At 37.1% G+C, this 17,524-nt stretch overlaps 1 protein-coding gene across 5 annotated transcripts in view; it reads left to right on the plus strand.

Annotated features, from left to right (window-relative positions):
* PLA2G4A (phospholipase A2 group IVA) overlaps window positions 1–17,524 on the plus strand; it is a 159,927-nt gene that overhangs the window by 95,002 nt on the left and 47,401 nt on the right. For all 5 annotated transcript variants that reach the window (XM_019426657.2, XM_019426677.2, XM_053909207.1 and 2 more), the window contains 3 exons: window positions 9,015–9,151; window positions 16,167–16,389; window positions 17,248–17,362. In XM_019426657.2, coding sequence (XP_019282202.2) covers window positions 9,015–9,151; window positions 16,167–16,389; window positions 17,248–17,362 — 475 coding nt within the window. The remainder of the gene's footprint in view (window positions 1–9,014; window positions 9,152–16,166; window positions 16,390–17,247; window positions 17,363–17,524) is intronic.

Below are 17,524 nucleotides of genomic sequence, written 5' to 3' on the forward strand. Positions count from 1 at the left end.
AATAATATATTTTAATTTAATGTAAACTCACTTTTTAAATTTTACATGTGAAATTATGGCTGTGCTGGGGAAAAAATGTAAATACGTTGAAACGAGATCATATACACTATTTTTTGTATGTTTCATGAAGCAAACCAAGCCAGTGAGCTCCTTCTCTTTGTGTACAAAGATGTTGCCTAAGTTTCTGACCAGAAATGGACTGGGCAGCACCTTGGGAGGGCTGGTACTGGGCACAGGGTGGTGGGGAGGCAATGCACACTGCAGGGATTACCATTTACACAAGTCCGGGCAGCCATGTCTGCTCCTACCATTGCTAATACTGTGAGGACGCACTGGTTAATCAGACTCGATAATTGTCAACTTTGCTTCTATACTCTAATCCAAATGATAAATAATAATAATGATAATAATAACAACAACAGCAACAACCTAGGATGTACAAACTAGCAGTGTAAAACCTAACAGTTTTAATATGGAGATAATCAGTCTTTAAAAAAATCAATGCTACATTTTCTGTCCTCCTTTACATTTACAGGGTTGGCTCTCTAATTTTCAATAGAGCTTCTCTGGCACCTTTTATAAATTGGACTGGTCAGTTGAAGATCGTAAAACCAGGACCTGGCTACCTCCTGGAATGCATGTTCAAGTGCTTTGACTCTGCTTTGTGGGGCAGAGGGTTTGGAGGTGGTTGGCACTGTGGAAAATTGACTTTCAGTAAAAGTAGAGGAAGAAAGGGTCCTGATTTTATATTCATACCAGATTTCTCTTCAAACTGGCAAGAACATAGAGATAATTGGGGGCAAATTAGAGGGCATAGAAATAAATAATCAGAAATAAATTTCAATAATGTGGAATTTGTGACATTCATTCTTTATTTGCCTGATTTTTTTAAATTTAAATCCAAGTTAGTAACATTTTGTGTAATAATGGTTTCAGGAGTAGAATTCAGTGATTTATCACTTACATATAACACCCAGTGCTCATCCCAGCAAGTGCCCTCCTTAATGACCACCACCCATTCATCGCATCCCCCCCACCCAACACCCTACCAGCAGCCCTCAGTTTGTTCTCTGTATTCAAGAGTCTCTCATGGTTTGCCTCCTTCTGTTTTTAACCTTATTTTTTCATCCCTTCCCCTATGTTTTGTTTCTTAAAGTCCACGTATGAATGAAATCATATGATACTTGTCTTTCTCTGACTTAGCATAATACATTCTAATTCCATCCACATTGTTGCAAATGGCAAGATTTCATTCTTTTTGATCACTGAGCAATATTCCAATATATGTATATATATATACACACACACCACATCTTCTTTATCCATTCATCAGTCAGTGGACATTTGGGCTCTTTCCATAATTTGGCTATTGTTGATAGTGCTGCTATAAACATGGGGGTGCATGTGTCCCTTCAAAACAGCATGTCTGTATCCCTTGGATAAATGCCTAGTAGTGCAATTGCTGGGTCGTAGGGTAGTTCTATTTTTAGTTTTTTGAGGAACCTCCATACTGTTTTCCAGAGTGGCTGCACCAGTTTGCATTCCCACGAGCAGTGCAGAGGTGTTCCCCTTTCTCTGCATCGTCAACATCTGTTGTTTCCTGAGTTGTTAATGTTAGCCATTCCGCCAGGTGTGAGGTGGCATTTCATTGTGGTTTTGATTTGTATCTCCCTGATGATGAATGATGTTGAGCATCTTTTCATGTGTCTGTTAGTTATCTGGATGTCTTCTTTTTTTAAATTTTTTTTTTAACGTTTATTTATTTTTGAGAGACAGAGACAGGACATGAGTGGGAAAGGAGCAGAGAGAGAGGGAGACACAGAATCCGAAGCAGGCTCCAGGCTCTGAGCTGTCAGCACAGAACCCAATGCAAGGCTTGAATTCACAAACTGCGAGATCATGACCTGGGCCAAAGTCAATGTTCAACCAACTGAGCCACCCAGGCGCCCCTCTTGTTTTTCTTTAGTGTTTATTTATTTTTGAGAGAGAGAGAGAGAATGAGAGTACGAACAGGGGAGAGACAGAGAGAGAGGGAGACACAGAATCCAAAACAGGCTCTAGGCTCTGAGCTGTCAGCATAGAGCCCAACACAGAGCTTGAACTCAAGGACAGCGAGATTATGACCTGAGCCAAAGTCAGACACTTAACTGAATGAGCCACCAGGCATCAACCCTGCCATCTGGATGTCTTCTTTGGAAAAGTGTCTCTTCATATCTTTTCCCCATTTCTTCACTGGATTATTTGGTTTTTTTGGGTATTGAATTTGTTAAGTTCTTTATAGGTTTTGGATACTAAGCCTTTATCAGATTCATTGCCAATATCTTTTCCCATTCCATCAGTTGCCTTTTAATTTTGTTGATGGTTTCCTTCACTGTGCAGAAGCTTTGTATCTTAATCAGGTCCCAATAGTTCATTTTTGCTTTTGTTTCCCTTTTTATTTGCCTGATTTTGTCAGTGAAAAAAGAAAAAGGGATAATTTGTAAGTGATAATTACTAACAAAAATGAAACCCAGACACATAACAATCTAAATGATTATAACCATCTGTCTTTGATACTACTAGTGAAGAACTGGCATAAGTAATTCTAACACTTCTTAACTTTTTTGATTTGTAGTCCTCTTTCATACTAGTCAATAAAATAATAAGCCATCTTAGAAATTAAAAAATGCATTTAATGAACTGGACTAGGTGTATTAAAAAGTACTATAAGTAAAATATTTTAAGTCTATATTTTACTAAATATAATGAAGTATATTTTTATCTAATATCAGTAGAGTTATGTATTAAAAACACCTTTTTCCCAATAACAAGTGAAAAATGTTTGTTAAATGAATAATTTACCAAGGAAAAAAATTTTCTCTTTGTGTTTTTCATAATTTTTGAGCATTATTTTTAATACTTGATAGTTATGGCACAGAGGTGGTTATATACTTTTACCTCTTTAAAACATGAAATGGGGCTATGATGGTTAAATTCATGTGTCAACTTGGAGGGTGATTTTAGGTGAGATTAACATTCAGATCAGTGAATTTTCAGTACATAAATTGCCATGGGTAATGTGGGGGGAGAGGGGGTGTACAATCATTTGTAGGCCTGAATAGAACAAAAAGATCAGCCTCCCTGAGCAAGAGGGAATTCTCCAACAGACTGCCTTTCTCTTCATCTGCACTCTTGGCTCTCCTGGGTCTCCGCCTGCCAGACTTCAGACTAGAACTGTATTTTTTAAAATTTTTTTAATGTTTATTTTATTTTTGAGAGAGAGACAGAGAGTGAGTCGAGGAGGGGCAGAGAGAGAGAGAGAGGGAGACACAGAATCTGAAGCAGGTTCTGGGCTGTGAGCTGTCAGCACAAAGCCTGACACAGGGCTCGAACCCACAAACTGTGAGATCATGACCTGAGCTGAAGTTGGATGCTTAACCAACTGAGTGACCCAGGCACCCCTAGAACTGTATTATTGACTCCCCTGGTTCTGGAGTCTGCTGGCCCATACTGCAGATTTGGACTTGCCATTCATCCTAATTTCATGAGCCAATTCTATATAACAAATCTCTTTCTAGAGAGGTAGATATGTAGATACATCTTGTTGATTCTGTGTCTCTGGAGAACCCTGACTAATAGGGGAGCCAAGGAAGCAAAAAGTCTCTGTATAATTTTCAGACCATAAAAATTTATGAAAATGTAAAAAAAAATCCTTAAGCATTTTAGAGTTTTCTTTTGCAAGGGAGGAAATTAATAATATCCATATGCCCCTGCATTACAATAATTTAATCAAAACCACAGGATATTTGGTAAGTGAAAATTCATTTCCTGTAATCATATGAGAGAAGTATGAGAAATATTCATTGATCTCATTTATGCACAAATTCTGATGCTATAAGGTCTAAATATAACCCCAAAACTTTCAATAACCTTTGTTTTAAATCGTTTAGACTTTGAGCCAGGTCTAACAGCTGCATCTTATAACTCTCCAGCTTTCTTTGAAGCTATTTTGGAATGACCAAGACATTTAAAACATCAAAAGTTAGCCTTCATTTGTTAGGTAAAGTTGTGCTGATATCATCTGAAGTGACACATGAATCTGAAATATAAATTAGCTAAATATCAAATGGTTTTTTTTCAATAAAGATTACCCTGTCTTTCTGAACAGTGAGTAAAAGGAAAGGGAATGAATTATCGTGTCAGTGACACCTTTGTTCACACCATGGTTCTATGACCTAACAGCTGTCTGTATGTGGACAAGGTATTTATGTGCACTGAATTGCTCTTCATCTGAAAAATGGAAATAATGCTGATCTCCTTTAGAGGCCTGGGAAGATTAAATGAAACACATTGAATGAAAGTACCCAAGCTCATACCAGGTACACAGTATTTTCTTGATAAGTTTAATCTCCCGTTTTTGTAGTTAATAAAAATTTATACTTTTATAGGTTGTTTTTAAGTTTATTTTGAGAGAGAGAGAGAGAGAGAGAGTATGTGTGAGTGGGGGAGAGTCAGAGAGAGAGGGAGAATGAGAATCCCAAGCAGCCTCTGTGTTGTTGGCATGGAGCCTGATGAGAAAGTCAATCTCACGAACCTTGAAATCATCACCTGACCTGAAATCAAGAGTCAGATGCTTAACCGACTGGGCCATCCAGGCACCCCTATCCTGTGCTTTTATAGTTTTATAATTCATATTCTGTAGTAGTTATAGAATCTAGAGTGTTACTAGTAGCAAAAAAAAAAGTTGTTCATTGTACCCAACATTTCTACATAGAAGTAAACAGAGTTCAAAGAGGATTTTCTTTGCCTCGGGTCACAAAGCTAGTTGTAAGGAAAGCTTTCAGAGACAGTGGAGCATAGTGAATTAAAAGCTTTGGAGTCTGACAGATCCAGCTTTGAATCCACAGGACATTACTTTCTAGCTTTATGATAATGGAAAAATGAACTTCTTTGTGTTTCAATTACTTTATCTTTAAAATGTAGGTGAAAATATATATCTCATAGAGTTATTAAAATTAAATGATAGACATAAAAACAGATTAATTCATATGTAATAAATGAGGATGGTAATTATAATCTTCATAGTCTTTCCATCATGTGATTATTCAATTTTTATGTGCAAACATCTGACATTTTTTTACCTGATAGCAGCTCAGATATCAGACTTAAAAATCTTATGTGAAAACTGTCTTTAAGAACTTACTATAAAGCAATAATGAAAACAATGGGTTATACAACAACGAATTCCAGAGCAAGTGGCTGTTTCCAGAAAATTCCTAACAATATAAAATAGGCATCCATAAATTATGCTGGGCTACTGGCTTAGGAAGAAGGGCAGCTGGGGATTGGAGAAGGTCTCATGTTCAATTTTCCAACTTTTCTTATTAAATCTGACTCCAAACAACAATACAGGTTGTATGTTCTGTGTTGAACAGTGTACTCCGTTACTAAGGGTTTTCTTTCTCTAAACTATCTGATTTGTATAGGTTTAATGTTATTATTAAAAATAACATGTTTATTTGTTTTTTGAGAGAGAGAGTGACGATCTTGGCCTGATCTTAGGCTCAGTGCTTGGCACATGGCAACAATAAATGTTCACTATTATTACTACATTGCCTATAAACTCAACTCCTCTCTCAAGGCCTAATTCAAATCCCTCCTCCTTCTAACTTCTTAGCTGGCCTGTTTACAACTACACTGTACTGTGCTCCACTCACCCACTTTATAAACCACTTCTGTTTTCTATCTTAGCTTTCCTTCCCCTCCAGATCAGTTTTTAAGAGCTTATGTGTTTTACTTTATTGACAATTTAAACATTTGTGTTTGAGAACATTCTGTGTATCTAAATATACACAGGTTCAAAGCCATTTAAATTGCTCCATTGTGCCGGTGGAATGCGTTTTCATCAGTGAGGTCCCCAAACTGCATCTAATTAGGATGCCTAGGGTCTTCCATGTTGGGACCACTTGGTATTAGACAAAGCCTTGGATGAGGAAATTAGTCCTAGGTGTCGGGCTCTTCACCGTCCTATCTCCGCTAAGACTTCCCTTTCCATATATAAGAGTTTGATAGACTTTTGGTTCTTCTAGTTCTAAAATAATAGTTCCATGTATATATATATATATATATATATATATATATATATATATATATATATATATATATATATATATATATATATATATATATCACATTGGTCAATGAATACCCAAGGATCAGAATCCAAGGGATTGGAACACAATGCATCCGTGTTGTGTATTTTGCATTTCTGAGATTGAGTGCAATATTTCCCCTGCAGCTGGCCCCTTGCCCCGGGGGTTCTTCTCCTGGGCAATGGCCACATCATCTGCTGGGAGCAAAGCTAGAAACCCTAACAGTCTGACCACACTCCTTCCTCTTTTGTGCCTAACATCAGATCAGTCACCAGCTTCTCCTTGTAAATGTACCTTGATTCTGTTTCTCTCCTCACAAGCTTCGCTTTAGGGGGTAGAAGAAAGGAGGAATTGTTTGCCATTTGCACCTCAGAAGAAGAGGATACCATGACTGTTACAGATAAGATGGAACTGCCGAAAATACTTGAGCTCATCTCTGCACATGCGCTCCATGATTTGGACATTGATTTTGCAAATGAGACTTTGTCACATATGTAGAAAGGAAAACCTGATAACAGTAGGAAATTTTTATTTAACTCCAGTCAGAGCATCCCCACACAGTTCAGGTTCTGCTCTGCTACCCATGGGGGCTTGTTTCTTCACTTTGTTTCTTCTAAAGCCTTGAATTGCTCCATGATCTAATATCTTTGCTCCATGAACTACTCAGTCTTCTGTCTCTAACTTCTTCTTTGATAATTGTTATCACTGAGAAACAATGTCAAACAAAAGACACCTCTTCTCCCTGGCAATCTCACAATGCCTCCACATCATCCTCTGTCCGTCCAGTAAATATTTCCCTCCATCCACTCCCTATGCCTTTGTCTGTTCTTCCCACTGTCTTGTCCTCAACAGACTCTGAATTTTACTGGAAGATGTTGGATTGTGCTCACCATGTGCCTGATAGTCTTAAGCAGTTGTTATTAACCATTTTGGTCTCAGAAATCCATTATACTCTTAAAAAATACCATAAACTTCTAAAATATTTTATTTATGTGGGTTATCTCTATGGATATTTACCATATTAAAAACTGAAACTGAGAAAACTTATTAAAATATGTATTTATTTTAAGTATGTTGATGTTGGGGCACCTGGGTGGCTCAGTCAGTTGAGCGTCCGACTTCAGCTCAGGTCATGATCGCACAGCTTGTGAGTTCGAGCCCCGCGTCGGGCTTTGTGCTGACAGCTCAGAGCCTGGAGCCTACTTCAGATTCCGTGTCTCCCTCTCTCTCTGCCCCTAACCCACTCACATTCTGTCTCTGTCTCTCTCAAAAGTAAATAAAAACATTTAAAAATTTTAAATATGTTGATGTCATATTAATATAAATAACATTTTATGAAAATAATCAAATTTTCAAGAACCAAAAAAAAATGAGATCCATTTTTACAATTATCTTTGTTGTTTGACTTAACAGAAAACAGCTGGATTCTCTTATCTGCTTTTGAATCCAATCTGTTGCTATATCACACATCCTGTAATTTCTTGAAAAACTCCATCACACCCTCGTGAAGTAATGAGAACAAAAAAAGGCAAATGACCTCTTACTGCTATCATGAAAATAGTTTTGACCTTGTGGACACCCTGAGAGCTGTGTACACTTTAAGAGCTGTTCCCTAGAGTAGAGAGAGAAACCACCAGCTCTCTTAAGCAATAATGGTTGAGGACCACAAAGAAAATGACAGTCTCTTCCTCTCCAAACAAACACTCGTGTTTTAGTCATGTTGCAGACAGCCTTTGCTTCTCTACTGGAAAGACTCTTGGTTGACTCATGCTGCTTCCGTTTCCAGACCGGCCTCCTTCCCTGCCCTCGTCCCTCCCTATTGAATAACTGTGCATCTTTAAAATTAAGAACCGGTTTCTTTTTTTATTTATGAAGCTCTCTCTACCATTTCAGTTTCTCTGATTGGAATTCACCACACCTTCTGGACCTCACGTACTCCCAACCTGTAGCGCTTTATTTTAGTAAGGCATGTTAGCATGAACCCCAATGTAGGAACCTGGGGTTTGACTCCTGACTGCGATTTATTAGTTGCATGACCCAGAACAAGTTTTCGAGGTCTTGCTTCCAAGTACCTTGGTTGCTCACCTATAAAAGAGCATAAAATCCTATACACCTGTAAAATCTTCATGTGGATTTTGTGGTAATCAAATGAGATAATTTCTATGAAATACTTAGAACAGTTCCTATCAGATAGTAATTGCTCAACAGATATCATCTGTCCCTATTCGTACTATTGTCATAATTATTATTATGTTTCTGCCTCACTTAAATAAACTATATTCCCCGGATCCACCTGTGATGACTGAAAGATAGAGACCGCTCAATGAGATTTATCTAATAAAGAGTAAATAAATTTTTTAGGTCTTGTCACATTCTTTTTTAATTGCTTGAATAATAGCATGTATTTTGAAATGAGTCAGCATAAAGGAGTAGTAAGAATTATGCGCCAAGAGGGCACAGTGCTTACTTAACTAGAAGTCACCAGTTAATAGGCCTTATGCAAGTAATATCACCATTGTAGAACTTCCATCTGCAGAATAAGCAAAGACTTTTTTGTTCACCTTGCAGGATTTTTGAGAGGATAAAAAAAATGCACCCGAAAGCAAGCCAAAAACTGCAAAGGGTCAAGTAAATATAGGGAGTTATGGTTGTTATTTTTAAATAGAGTTAGTTGGTGTTTTAGCAATGTCTGCCTTCTAAGAGACATTAATTCTTGATTGTCTTATATGAAACATTTTCCTTTTTAAAAATTAGTTATTATTAAGGTATGATGGAATTTACAATTCCTGATTACCAAATGTAGAACATATAACATAAAAGTTGAAACAAAACAGAAATGTATTTTATGGCTTCACAAATGATCTCTTTGTTTCATCATCCCAGGTGCCTGTGGTGGCCATACTGGGCTCAGGTGGAGGGTTCCGAGCCATGGTCGGATTCTCCGGTGTGATGAAGGCACTATATGAATCAGGAATTTTGGACTGTGCTACTTACGTTGCTGGCCTTTCTGGCTCCACATGGTTAGTATGCATTTTAAATCTTAGTTATATCATGCTAAATGTTTTGCATTTATCTACCTCAAACCTTAGAAAAGAAAAGAAGATTTAGAAAATTAACCTTAACTTCACGTTACTGAAGTATTGCAGCTTCATTGAATAATTTGCTTCTTAAAAACGTTTTTTACGGCAAATTCATACATAATGATGACTCTTGTCATAAATTTACTCCCTTTAAGCCTGTTTGTAACTTAAAATGCAGTTAAATGTAAAATTTAAAAATAGATCAATTGAAATTCTATATAAATATCACAGAGGTGGAATAACATACTCCACCCGTAATTAATTTAATCTTCCTATAATTTTCTGATTTGTAATCTTTCAGCAATCATGTCTAAGTCTCCATGATTCACTGGGTATTCATTTTCTTCTCTAGGGCAAATAGAATGAAATGCAAGATACCTTAGTATATAAAAGAAGAAAAACAACTTTTGAATGCAGAAATGCAATAAGTTTCACTGATTTGCATATAATTGTGAAATTAATCCTTTAAATGTATTTAAGCGCAGCTAAATCTGGATAGAAACATAAAACATCTGCATGTATAATATTTGTGCACTGTAGATTTGACTTTTCACAAACGTGTATAAAACATGTTCAAAGACTCTACTGTGTACTTTTTGGTTTGCCTAACTCATAGAAGCACATTGAAAATCAAATATTAGTTCTTCCCCAGATGTCTCAACTATGAGTGTCACCTTATTACAAAATGTCTGACTTTGATTTACAAGGCTTTTTAATCATGCAGCCATAGTAAAGTTCATCTCTTATAATACTATACTAAATATGTCTAGCACTCTAAAATTTCTGTACCTTCTCATCCTGTGAGATGGATCTGAGTTTTTTCATTTTTCAACTAAAGAAAATTTGACTCAGAAGCCAAGTGATTTGAACCAGCATGTAAAGTCAGGCTTTTGATCCTCTGTTCTAGCATTCTTTGAATTAAACCATAACCTTCTATTGGACAGGTATAGATTCTACATAGAGATTCACCTATAAAGAGTCTATAGTTTCTTAAACATTTTGAATCAGATTCTTTAGCTAAGAAACAAAAACTTAGAATTATGGTTGCCACCTTCTTTGTATGTACCCTCAAAATGATTTATCTCTTTTGAAAAAAGGGTGTAGCCCATCATTATTCTTTCCCTTGAAGGAAAGAACAGGCACCTGCCTGTTTAATGAGTAATATGATGGAAAAACTTGGACCCTTAGATTAATTCGCCTACTCAAGCATTTTGTTATTACTCTTTGAATGGCTTTCTTTCTCTGAATTCAATATTTGTTAGATCCCTGTGGTCCGTCCCTGACTGATACATTACAGGAAGCTTACTTTCTTAGACTCAGCTAGTAAAGACAGAGCAGGTATGATTTGGGGTGCTGATTTGAGGGTATAATAATGCATGTTTAGGCTTAATTAGAGCTGCAGTCATTGAGTTGGTTATGGATTTGGGGCAACTTTGGGCAACATCTTATATTCTGTCGGGATTCGAAAAACAAGTCCTGCAAAATGTAATTCGAATTTCAAATGTTACAGGCCAATCATTTAAACATTTACAGGCCATGTGTTTCTATATACAAAAATTTCTATATACAAAAAATTGTCTAAATTCCTCAAGATTAGCCTTCACTAATTTATTCTATTTCCTTAAAGGACACTCACTCCTAAAATCCTTACAACTGATTTTCACCTGAAAGCACCTAACTTTCAAATATAATGGTGTCTTGAAATTCTTTTCCTCCTTGACTTTTTGGGGGAGCCAGGGAGGATGAAGTTGGCAGTTGGGACATTTCACACATTAGCTGTCCCTCTTACAAATCCCTCTTACTATGCCTTTTAGTTTTTATTTCCTCCTCTCTTATTGCTCTGCCCTCCATACTGTCTTTACTACTTTCACTGCTTTTCTCCTTAATGTGAGGAGACCTCCTTTTTGTTCTGTTATATCTACACCCCCCCCCTTGGTAATTTCACCAATTTCTACCACTTCAGCTATTACTACCAATAATTTAGTTCATGGGACTCTAGAACACCCCAAAAGCTAATGGACCAAAAAGAGAAGGAAATCCTTAATGGACAATGCAAAGTAGCTGTCAGAGAAGAGCATCACGTAAAAAACGACCCAGAGGTCAAGGGTGGAGAGTACTTCAAGAAGTAGTGGGTCTTTTAATAGAGTGAAACATGTGTGAGAAGCTTAGCTTAGAACTGGGTTTGGAAATCTTTAGTGGTTTTAGCAAAAATCACTAAAGGAAATAAAGAAAACTCTTGATCTTGAAATTGCAAGTAAGAAGTGAATAGAAGATGAAGAAAAGTGGGGAGGTAAACCTTTCAGGTGCTGTATTTCAAGAAGGGGAATATAGGAACTTGGGGAAGGGTTTTGGTTTTGTTTTATTTTCAGAATTTCAGGCACTTGGATATTTTTGTAGAAGTCTGAAGTAAAGGAAATAATGTAAAAGGATAGATGGAAGGTAAAGAAATAGGTGGTTCGTGGATAGAAAAAGATTCAGACAGAGACAGGACGGGACAAGAGAAGAAGCACAAGTGAAAGCTGTTCATTGTGGAGAGAAGAGATACTTCCTGAACAGAAGAAAAGGTGGTCAGGATGATGCATGTTCATTTTCTCTTGAACAGTATAGGCAAGAAGGTAAAAAGTTCAAAGGAAGGAATTCGGAAAGACTTGGATAAACAAATTACACTCTTGTGTTGTGTAAGTTTTTATATTCTGCTGACACATGACCATTACTTGGCACAAATGAGGTAATACGGAAATATTTGGAGAAGCCCTGGACCTCCCAAAAAGGTTTCTGTGATCACAAAAGAGAATTTTATGTAGGACAAAGGCTTCCCTTGTAATTGCTACTACCCTTATGGTAATTATTTCTGAAATTATTTTGGGATGATACTGTGCTATTCATTACATATAAATGTTAGCCAACCAGTTGGCACAACTCTCTTCCCCAGTACAGCTTCATCTGCAGAATCATAAGGGGCTGTGGGCTCTTGACTGCCACGCTTGTATGACCTTGCCATCTAAAGACAAATCAGAGTAGCTCTGCAATGATAGCAGTGGGGCTCAGTCCATTAAAGTGACCCAAACGGAATTCAAGAAGGAGAACTTTCAGTTCAGGAGTCTGAAGACTTCCTGCAGCATTGAACAATGAAACAATTTTAGGAGACGTTGTCAGATAAGAGGTGATAGTCTAAAAGATCAAGGTGTAAGTTAGAGAAAAATATGTTGTTTGGGGTGGTGACTGTGCTTGGCTTGTTCGCTTAATGAATCTCTCCAGTTTATCACACACTGAATGACTAAATGAAGATTTGCATAAGTAACTGCCTTTTGAGGGGAAAATTAATCTAGAGATTTCTTTAGGGTTTCAGGCTATTTGCTTCACAAATGTCAAGGGTCTTCTCAAGCCATTCCGAATTTTAGTTGCTTTTGAGACTTGCTTTTGACACTTTTTTAGGCATAGAAATTCTATATGTTTACCCCTAAGGATTCTGATTTGGCAAGTCCTTGGAGGCCAGGCACTGATATTTTAAAACATTGGCCGGGCGATCTGGAGGAAGAAACTGCACTGAGAATTCCTTGTGCAGTTTTGACATGATTTAAGTATTAGAATTTCACACTTAGCCTAAAATGCATTCGTATGGAGAGAATGATGTGTTCCATCATATAAATATGTTGAAAAATTAGAGGCTGATATCTTCAGATTTATAGAGAAATAAGTTGAGGATCCTTCCATTCATTAATTAACTATTTGTAAAGGCCCTGCTATGTCTAAGTCACTTAGTTTCAGAAATTTGATTGGTATAATTGGGAATCACGTATTAGTAAAGAGATGAAAATTAAGACTTAACTATAGAGTTGCAAATTGAGGTGATGTTTGTGTGCTTTAGATGGTAGCATGTCCACAGACACTAGTAACAGTGAATCCTGCCTTGGTGCAACCAAGGAAACAAAGACAGCTATTTAAGGAAAACTGGCCATTGCCTACCCCTCCATCTTTAGCATCACCAAAGCTAAAACTCAGGTCTTGCATGTCACCATGATGACATCATGAAAAGTCTGTCCAGTTCACACTCATGAATTCTAAAAAATAAATGCTGAACAAGCAGAGAACATTAACCCAGTGCCAAAGGCTGAGGTATCTAGGTCTTTTTGTCTTTGGCTAGGGCTTGTATCCTCAAACCAAGTGCTTCATAGTAGGGAAAGAATCAGAGAGGGAAAGGGGGAGAGAAAAATTCCCTCAAGTGAATGAGTTTACTTCAGCATTTAGAGAAAAGAAATGGACTACAACCTTCCTACATGGAACAGAGAGAATTGGGCTGACATCTGTATAATTTTTGGCCATTTAAAAAAATCTACCTCTGAAACTGTGGCACAAGTCCTAGCTTCTGAGCAATTCTCAAACCCCAGAGGAAGGACTTTCTTGATCTGGAGCCAATGGCTAACATTGAGGAGAAGGGAAGGGAAGGGAAGGGAAGGGAAGGGAAGGGCCTTCAGATCTTGCTGGGGGCAATTCATGGGGCAAAGGTACTTACTAGAATCATAAGTTGATTCATTTAAAGACCAGCTAAGTAGAGATGGAGAAGGGAAGTCTTAAATAATGTTATTTCAGATTTGAGTAATTACATCTTTCTGCTGAGGAGTTGGAAATGACAACTTCCAACAGCAGAATGATCATATTATTTCCTTTTTATCTGTCTTTTGAAAAGATTATTCTGAGGCTAAATTGTTCTCTACTGACATTAAGTGTTTGGTCCTTTTCTTTATCTTTACCCTGCTTCATTAAGGAAAGGATTTAATGTATCTTATAAAGTAAAACTGGGTTGCATACAATAAGGATAGAAGTGAAAAAAGGTAAGTAAATATATAACTAGAAATTCAATTAAAAATTCATTCTATAACCTATAGCTCTGAAAAGCATGAAACACAGGCTTGAGTTTAAGCCTTCTAAAGTCCAAGGCAAAATCGAACTATGTAAAATCCAATTGCATAATATAATTTTTAAAAAGCTAAGGGCAAACCAATTGTCCATGGAGGTAGAAATTATTCTTGTTAATAAAACCAGTAAAGAAGTTCTTAGTGTTCCCATAAAGAATGAAGCATATCCTGGATAGTTCCAGAGTCAACCAGTCAGAGGCACCAAAAGATGTTTTATTTTCCTATTTTTATTATGTTCTTAAATACAAACCAATGCATTCCATCAATGCACGCAATTATTGAAAAGTAGGATGAGGTCCAGAAAACCAGACATTTATTGATTTTTATGAGTCATGTGATAGACCTTAGAATAACTACAGGAGTAGACAGACCCTGGTTATCTCTCAAGTACTCTAAGCTGTATTTTTATAGATATTTGGTAATTATCCCAGGCTTGAGTCTGGAGTAAGTCTTTTTTATTTATCTTTATCACATGTTTTGGGGGAATTTTAGGAATCCAATTTATGTAATAAAGATCTTTTAAGAATTCTTATTTGTTTTTATTTATTTATTATTAAGTTTATGTTATTTTGAGAGAGAGAGAAAGTACACATGTGCACACAGGAGGGGCAGAGGGAGAGAGAGAATCCCAAGTAGGCTCTGTCCTGTCAGCGCAGAGCCTGACACGGGGCTTGATCCCACAAACTGTGAGATCATGACCTGAGCTGAAGTTAAGAGTTGGACACTTAACCAACTGAGCCACCCAGGCGCCCCAAGGATTTTTATTTAAAAAAATTTTTTTGTGGGAGGAGCGCCTGGGTGGCTCAGTCGGTTAAACGTCCGACTTCGGCTCAGGTCATGATCTCCCAGTCTGTGAGTTCAAGCCCCGCATCAGGCTCTGTGCTGTCAGTTCATAGCCTGGAGCCTGCTTCGGATTCTGTGTCTCCCTCTCTCTCCGCCCCTCCCCAACTCACGCTGTGTCTCTGTCTCTCAAAAAATGAATAAACGTTAAAAGGTCTCTCATCACTCTCCATTTGTTAACTTATAATTATTCTCAACTTGTCTCCAAAGAACTCTGAATCCAATAAGAAATTCTAATTTCATGTGAAATGGAAGTAGTTTGGTCTCTAAGAACTGAAATCTTGTTTAAGAGATTTAATAAGCCTATCAGGGGAGAAGACACATTTTAAATTCTCATTCTGTTATTAATTGGGGAACTGTGAACATTTATTTAAATTCATCAATCCTCTCTTTCCTCATCTTTAAAATAGAAGAATTGAAAGCATTTTAGGTCTTCAAGGCAATAGCTTATGTACAGTTAACCAGCCCAGGCTTCAGGAAGGGCAGGGACCCAGTAAGGGTCAGGTTTCTCCCCTCCCTGAAGGAAAGATAAACCATTATAGTAGGCATTTCTATTTGAATGTCAAGGAAACAGGAGATTAAACTATGCCCTGTTTTCTCTTTGGTTGGATGAAGGGGTGGAGTATATATTTCTTTCATTATTTTGTTTTCTCAGTTCAAGACTCGGGATTCTACCCAGCTGGCAATGGGCAAAATAAAAACAAAAATACATTTGTTAGGAGAACTAGGCATTCACAATAGTTTAGACAGCACATTTCCTACCTATAGTTAATCATTATGGAAAGTCAAATTACCAGATTACTTGACTGGTATTATATCCAGACAAGTAAGTTTATTTACGTGACTTAAATGTGTTGTGTTCATCAGTCTCTGATAGTCTAATAGGAATTACCCATTCCCAGAGGCTAGACGGTGGACAGCCAGTAAGCCCACTAGGACATCCTCTCCTCTGGACTGGGCTTGGGAAGTCCACTATTTCCTTTGAGACCTCTCTTTTACTTTGCCTTTGTTGTGGACCAGCTCCTTTCTGATTGATACATTCTTTCCTTAAATGGATTAATATCTTTAATCAGATAATTAAGTTAACCAACCATTTCTAACATTCTTTATTTTTCTTATGACAGAGAGCACCTGCCTTCTTTGGAGACTACTATGTGACGTCCTTTCTCTTTACTAATCATCTTTTGTCTTCTTTACAGGTACATGTCAACCTTATATTCTCACCCTGATTTTCCAGAGAAAGGGCCAGAGGAGATTAATGAAGAGCTAATGAAAAATGTTAGCCACAACCCCCTTTTACTTCTCACACCACAGAAAGTTAAGAGATACATTGAGTCTCTATGGAAGAAGAAAAGCTCTGGGCAACCTGTCACCTTTACTGACATCTTTGGGATGTTAATTGGAGAAACACTAATTCACAATGTAAGCTATGGCTCAAACTGCAATCCTTTTAATACAAATCGGCCATGTGTATCATAATGTTTTAATAAAACAAAATGATACATTTGGTTTTTCTTTTAATTTATTTAAATTCAAGTTAGTTAACATACAGTGTAGTACTGGTTTCAGGAGTAGAACGCAGTGATTCATCATTTCCATATAACATTTTATAAAAGTCACTTGACTCAGCTGATTCTATCAACAATGTGTCCTGAGTACACATTGTCCCGCCAGACATAACACTTCTACATTTCCAACTAGTGCTTACTAATTCTTTCTGTGTATCAGTTTTGATGTATAGAGAAGTACTTTTGTATTCTTCAATACACATTTTGACCTCTTACTGTCCACTCCTCCACACCCCAATGGCAGTCTTTTTAAATAAAGGGATGAATACAAGTAGTATTTTAGTGGTAGAGGAAAAACGGAGGTTCCCTAAAGAAAGCCAGAAAAGGGAATAAGTCACAGGGAGCAAGACTATTTGACACATGACTACAGTGTGACATTTCATCTGAAGATAAAGTGTGGGAGACAGAGTCTGTGCCAGGGAATCTGGGGTCCAACTGCTTTCTGGGCTTCGTAGCTGCCAAGTTCTTCTTCAGTTCAAATGTAGCCATAATCTTTAAAAGAGTTACGGTTGTTCTTAGAATGAAGATAATAATTACCTCCATAGAGCTTACTTGTTGTCGTTTATTAGGACCCAGAGATTTCTGGAAGAAGGAAGACTGATTTTTATTAGAAAAGTTTCAAGTGTCTTGATTGGAAGTACTATTTTAAATAGTTTTCTCTCTGTATATGTTTCTATATTGAAAACCATTTCTTTATTTCTTCTGTGGACAGAGAATGAACACTACCTTGAGTAGTTTGAAGGAAAAAGTCAATTCTGCACAATGCCCTTTACCCCTTTTCACCTGTCTCCATGTCAAACCTGATGTTTCGGAGCTAATGTTTGCAGGTATGTGATTTCCTCTTTCGAAGCATTTCCAGGAACCTTTGAACTGCGGTTTCTAATGATTTTTATTAGAGGAAGATCCTAAGCAATTTTAGTTGTCTATTTTAATGTATTTTCGGTAACATAAAAACATTGGAAGATACAAGACAATGTTAAGCTAGATGA

This window comes from Panthera pardus, unplaced genomic scaffold (genome assembly GCF_024362965.1).
Source record: "Panthera pardus isolate Hobbes unplaced genomic scaffold, ASM2436296v1 HiC_scaffold_21, whole genome shotgun sequence".
In the NCBI taxonomy this organism is placed as follows: Eukaryota; Metazoa; Chordata; class Mammalia; order Carnivora; family Felidae; genus Panthera; species Panthera pardus.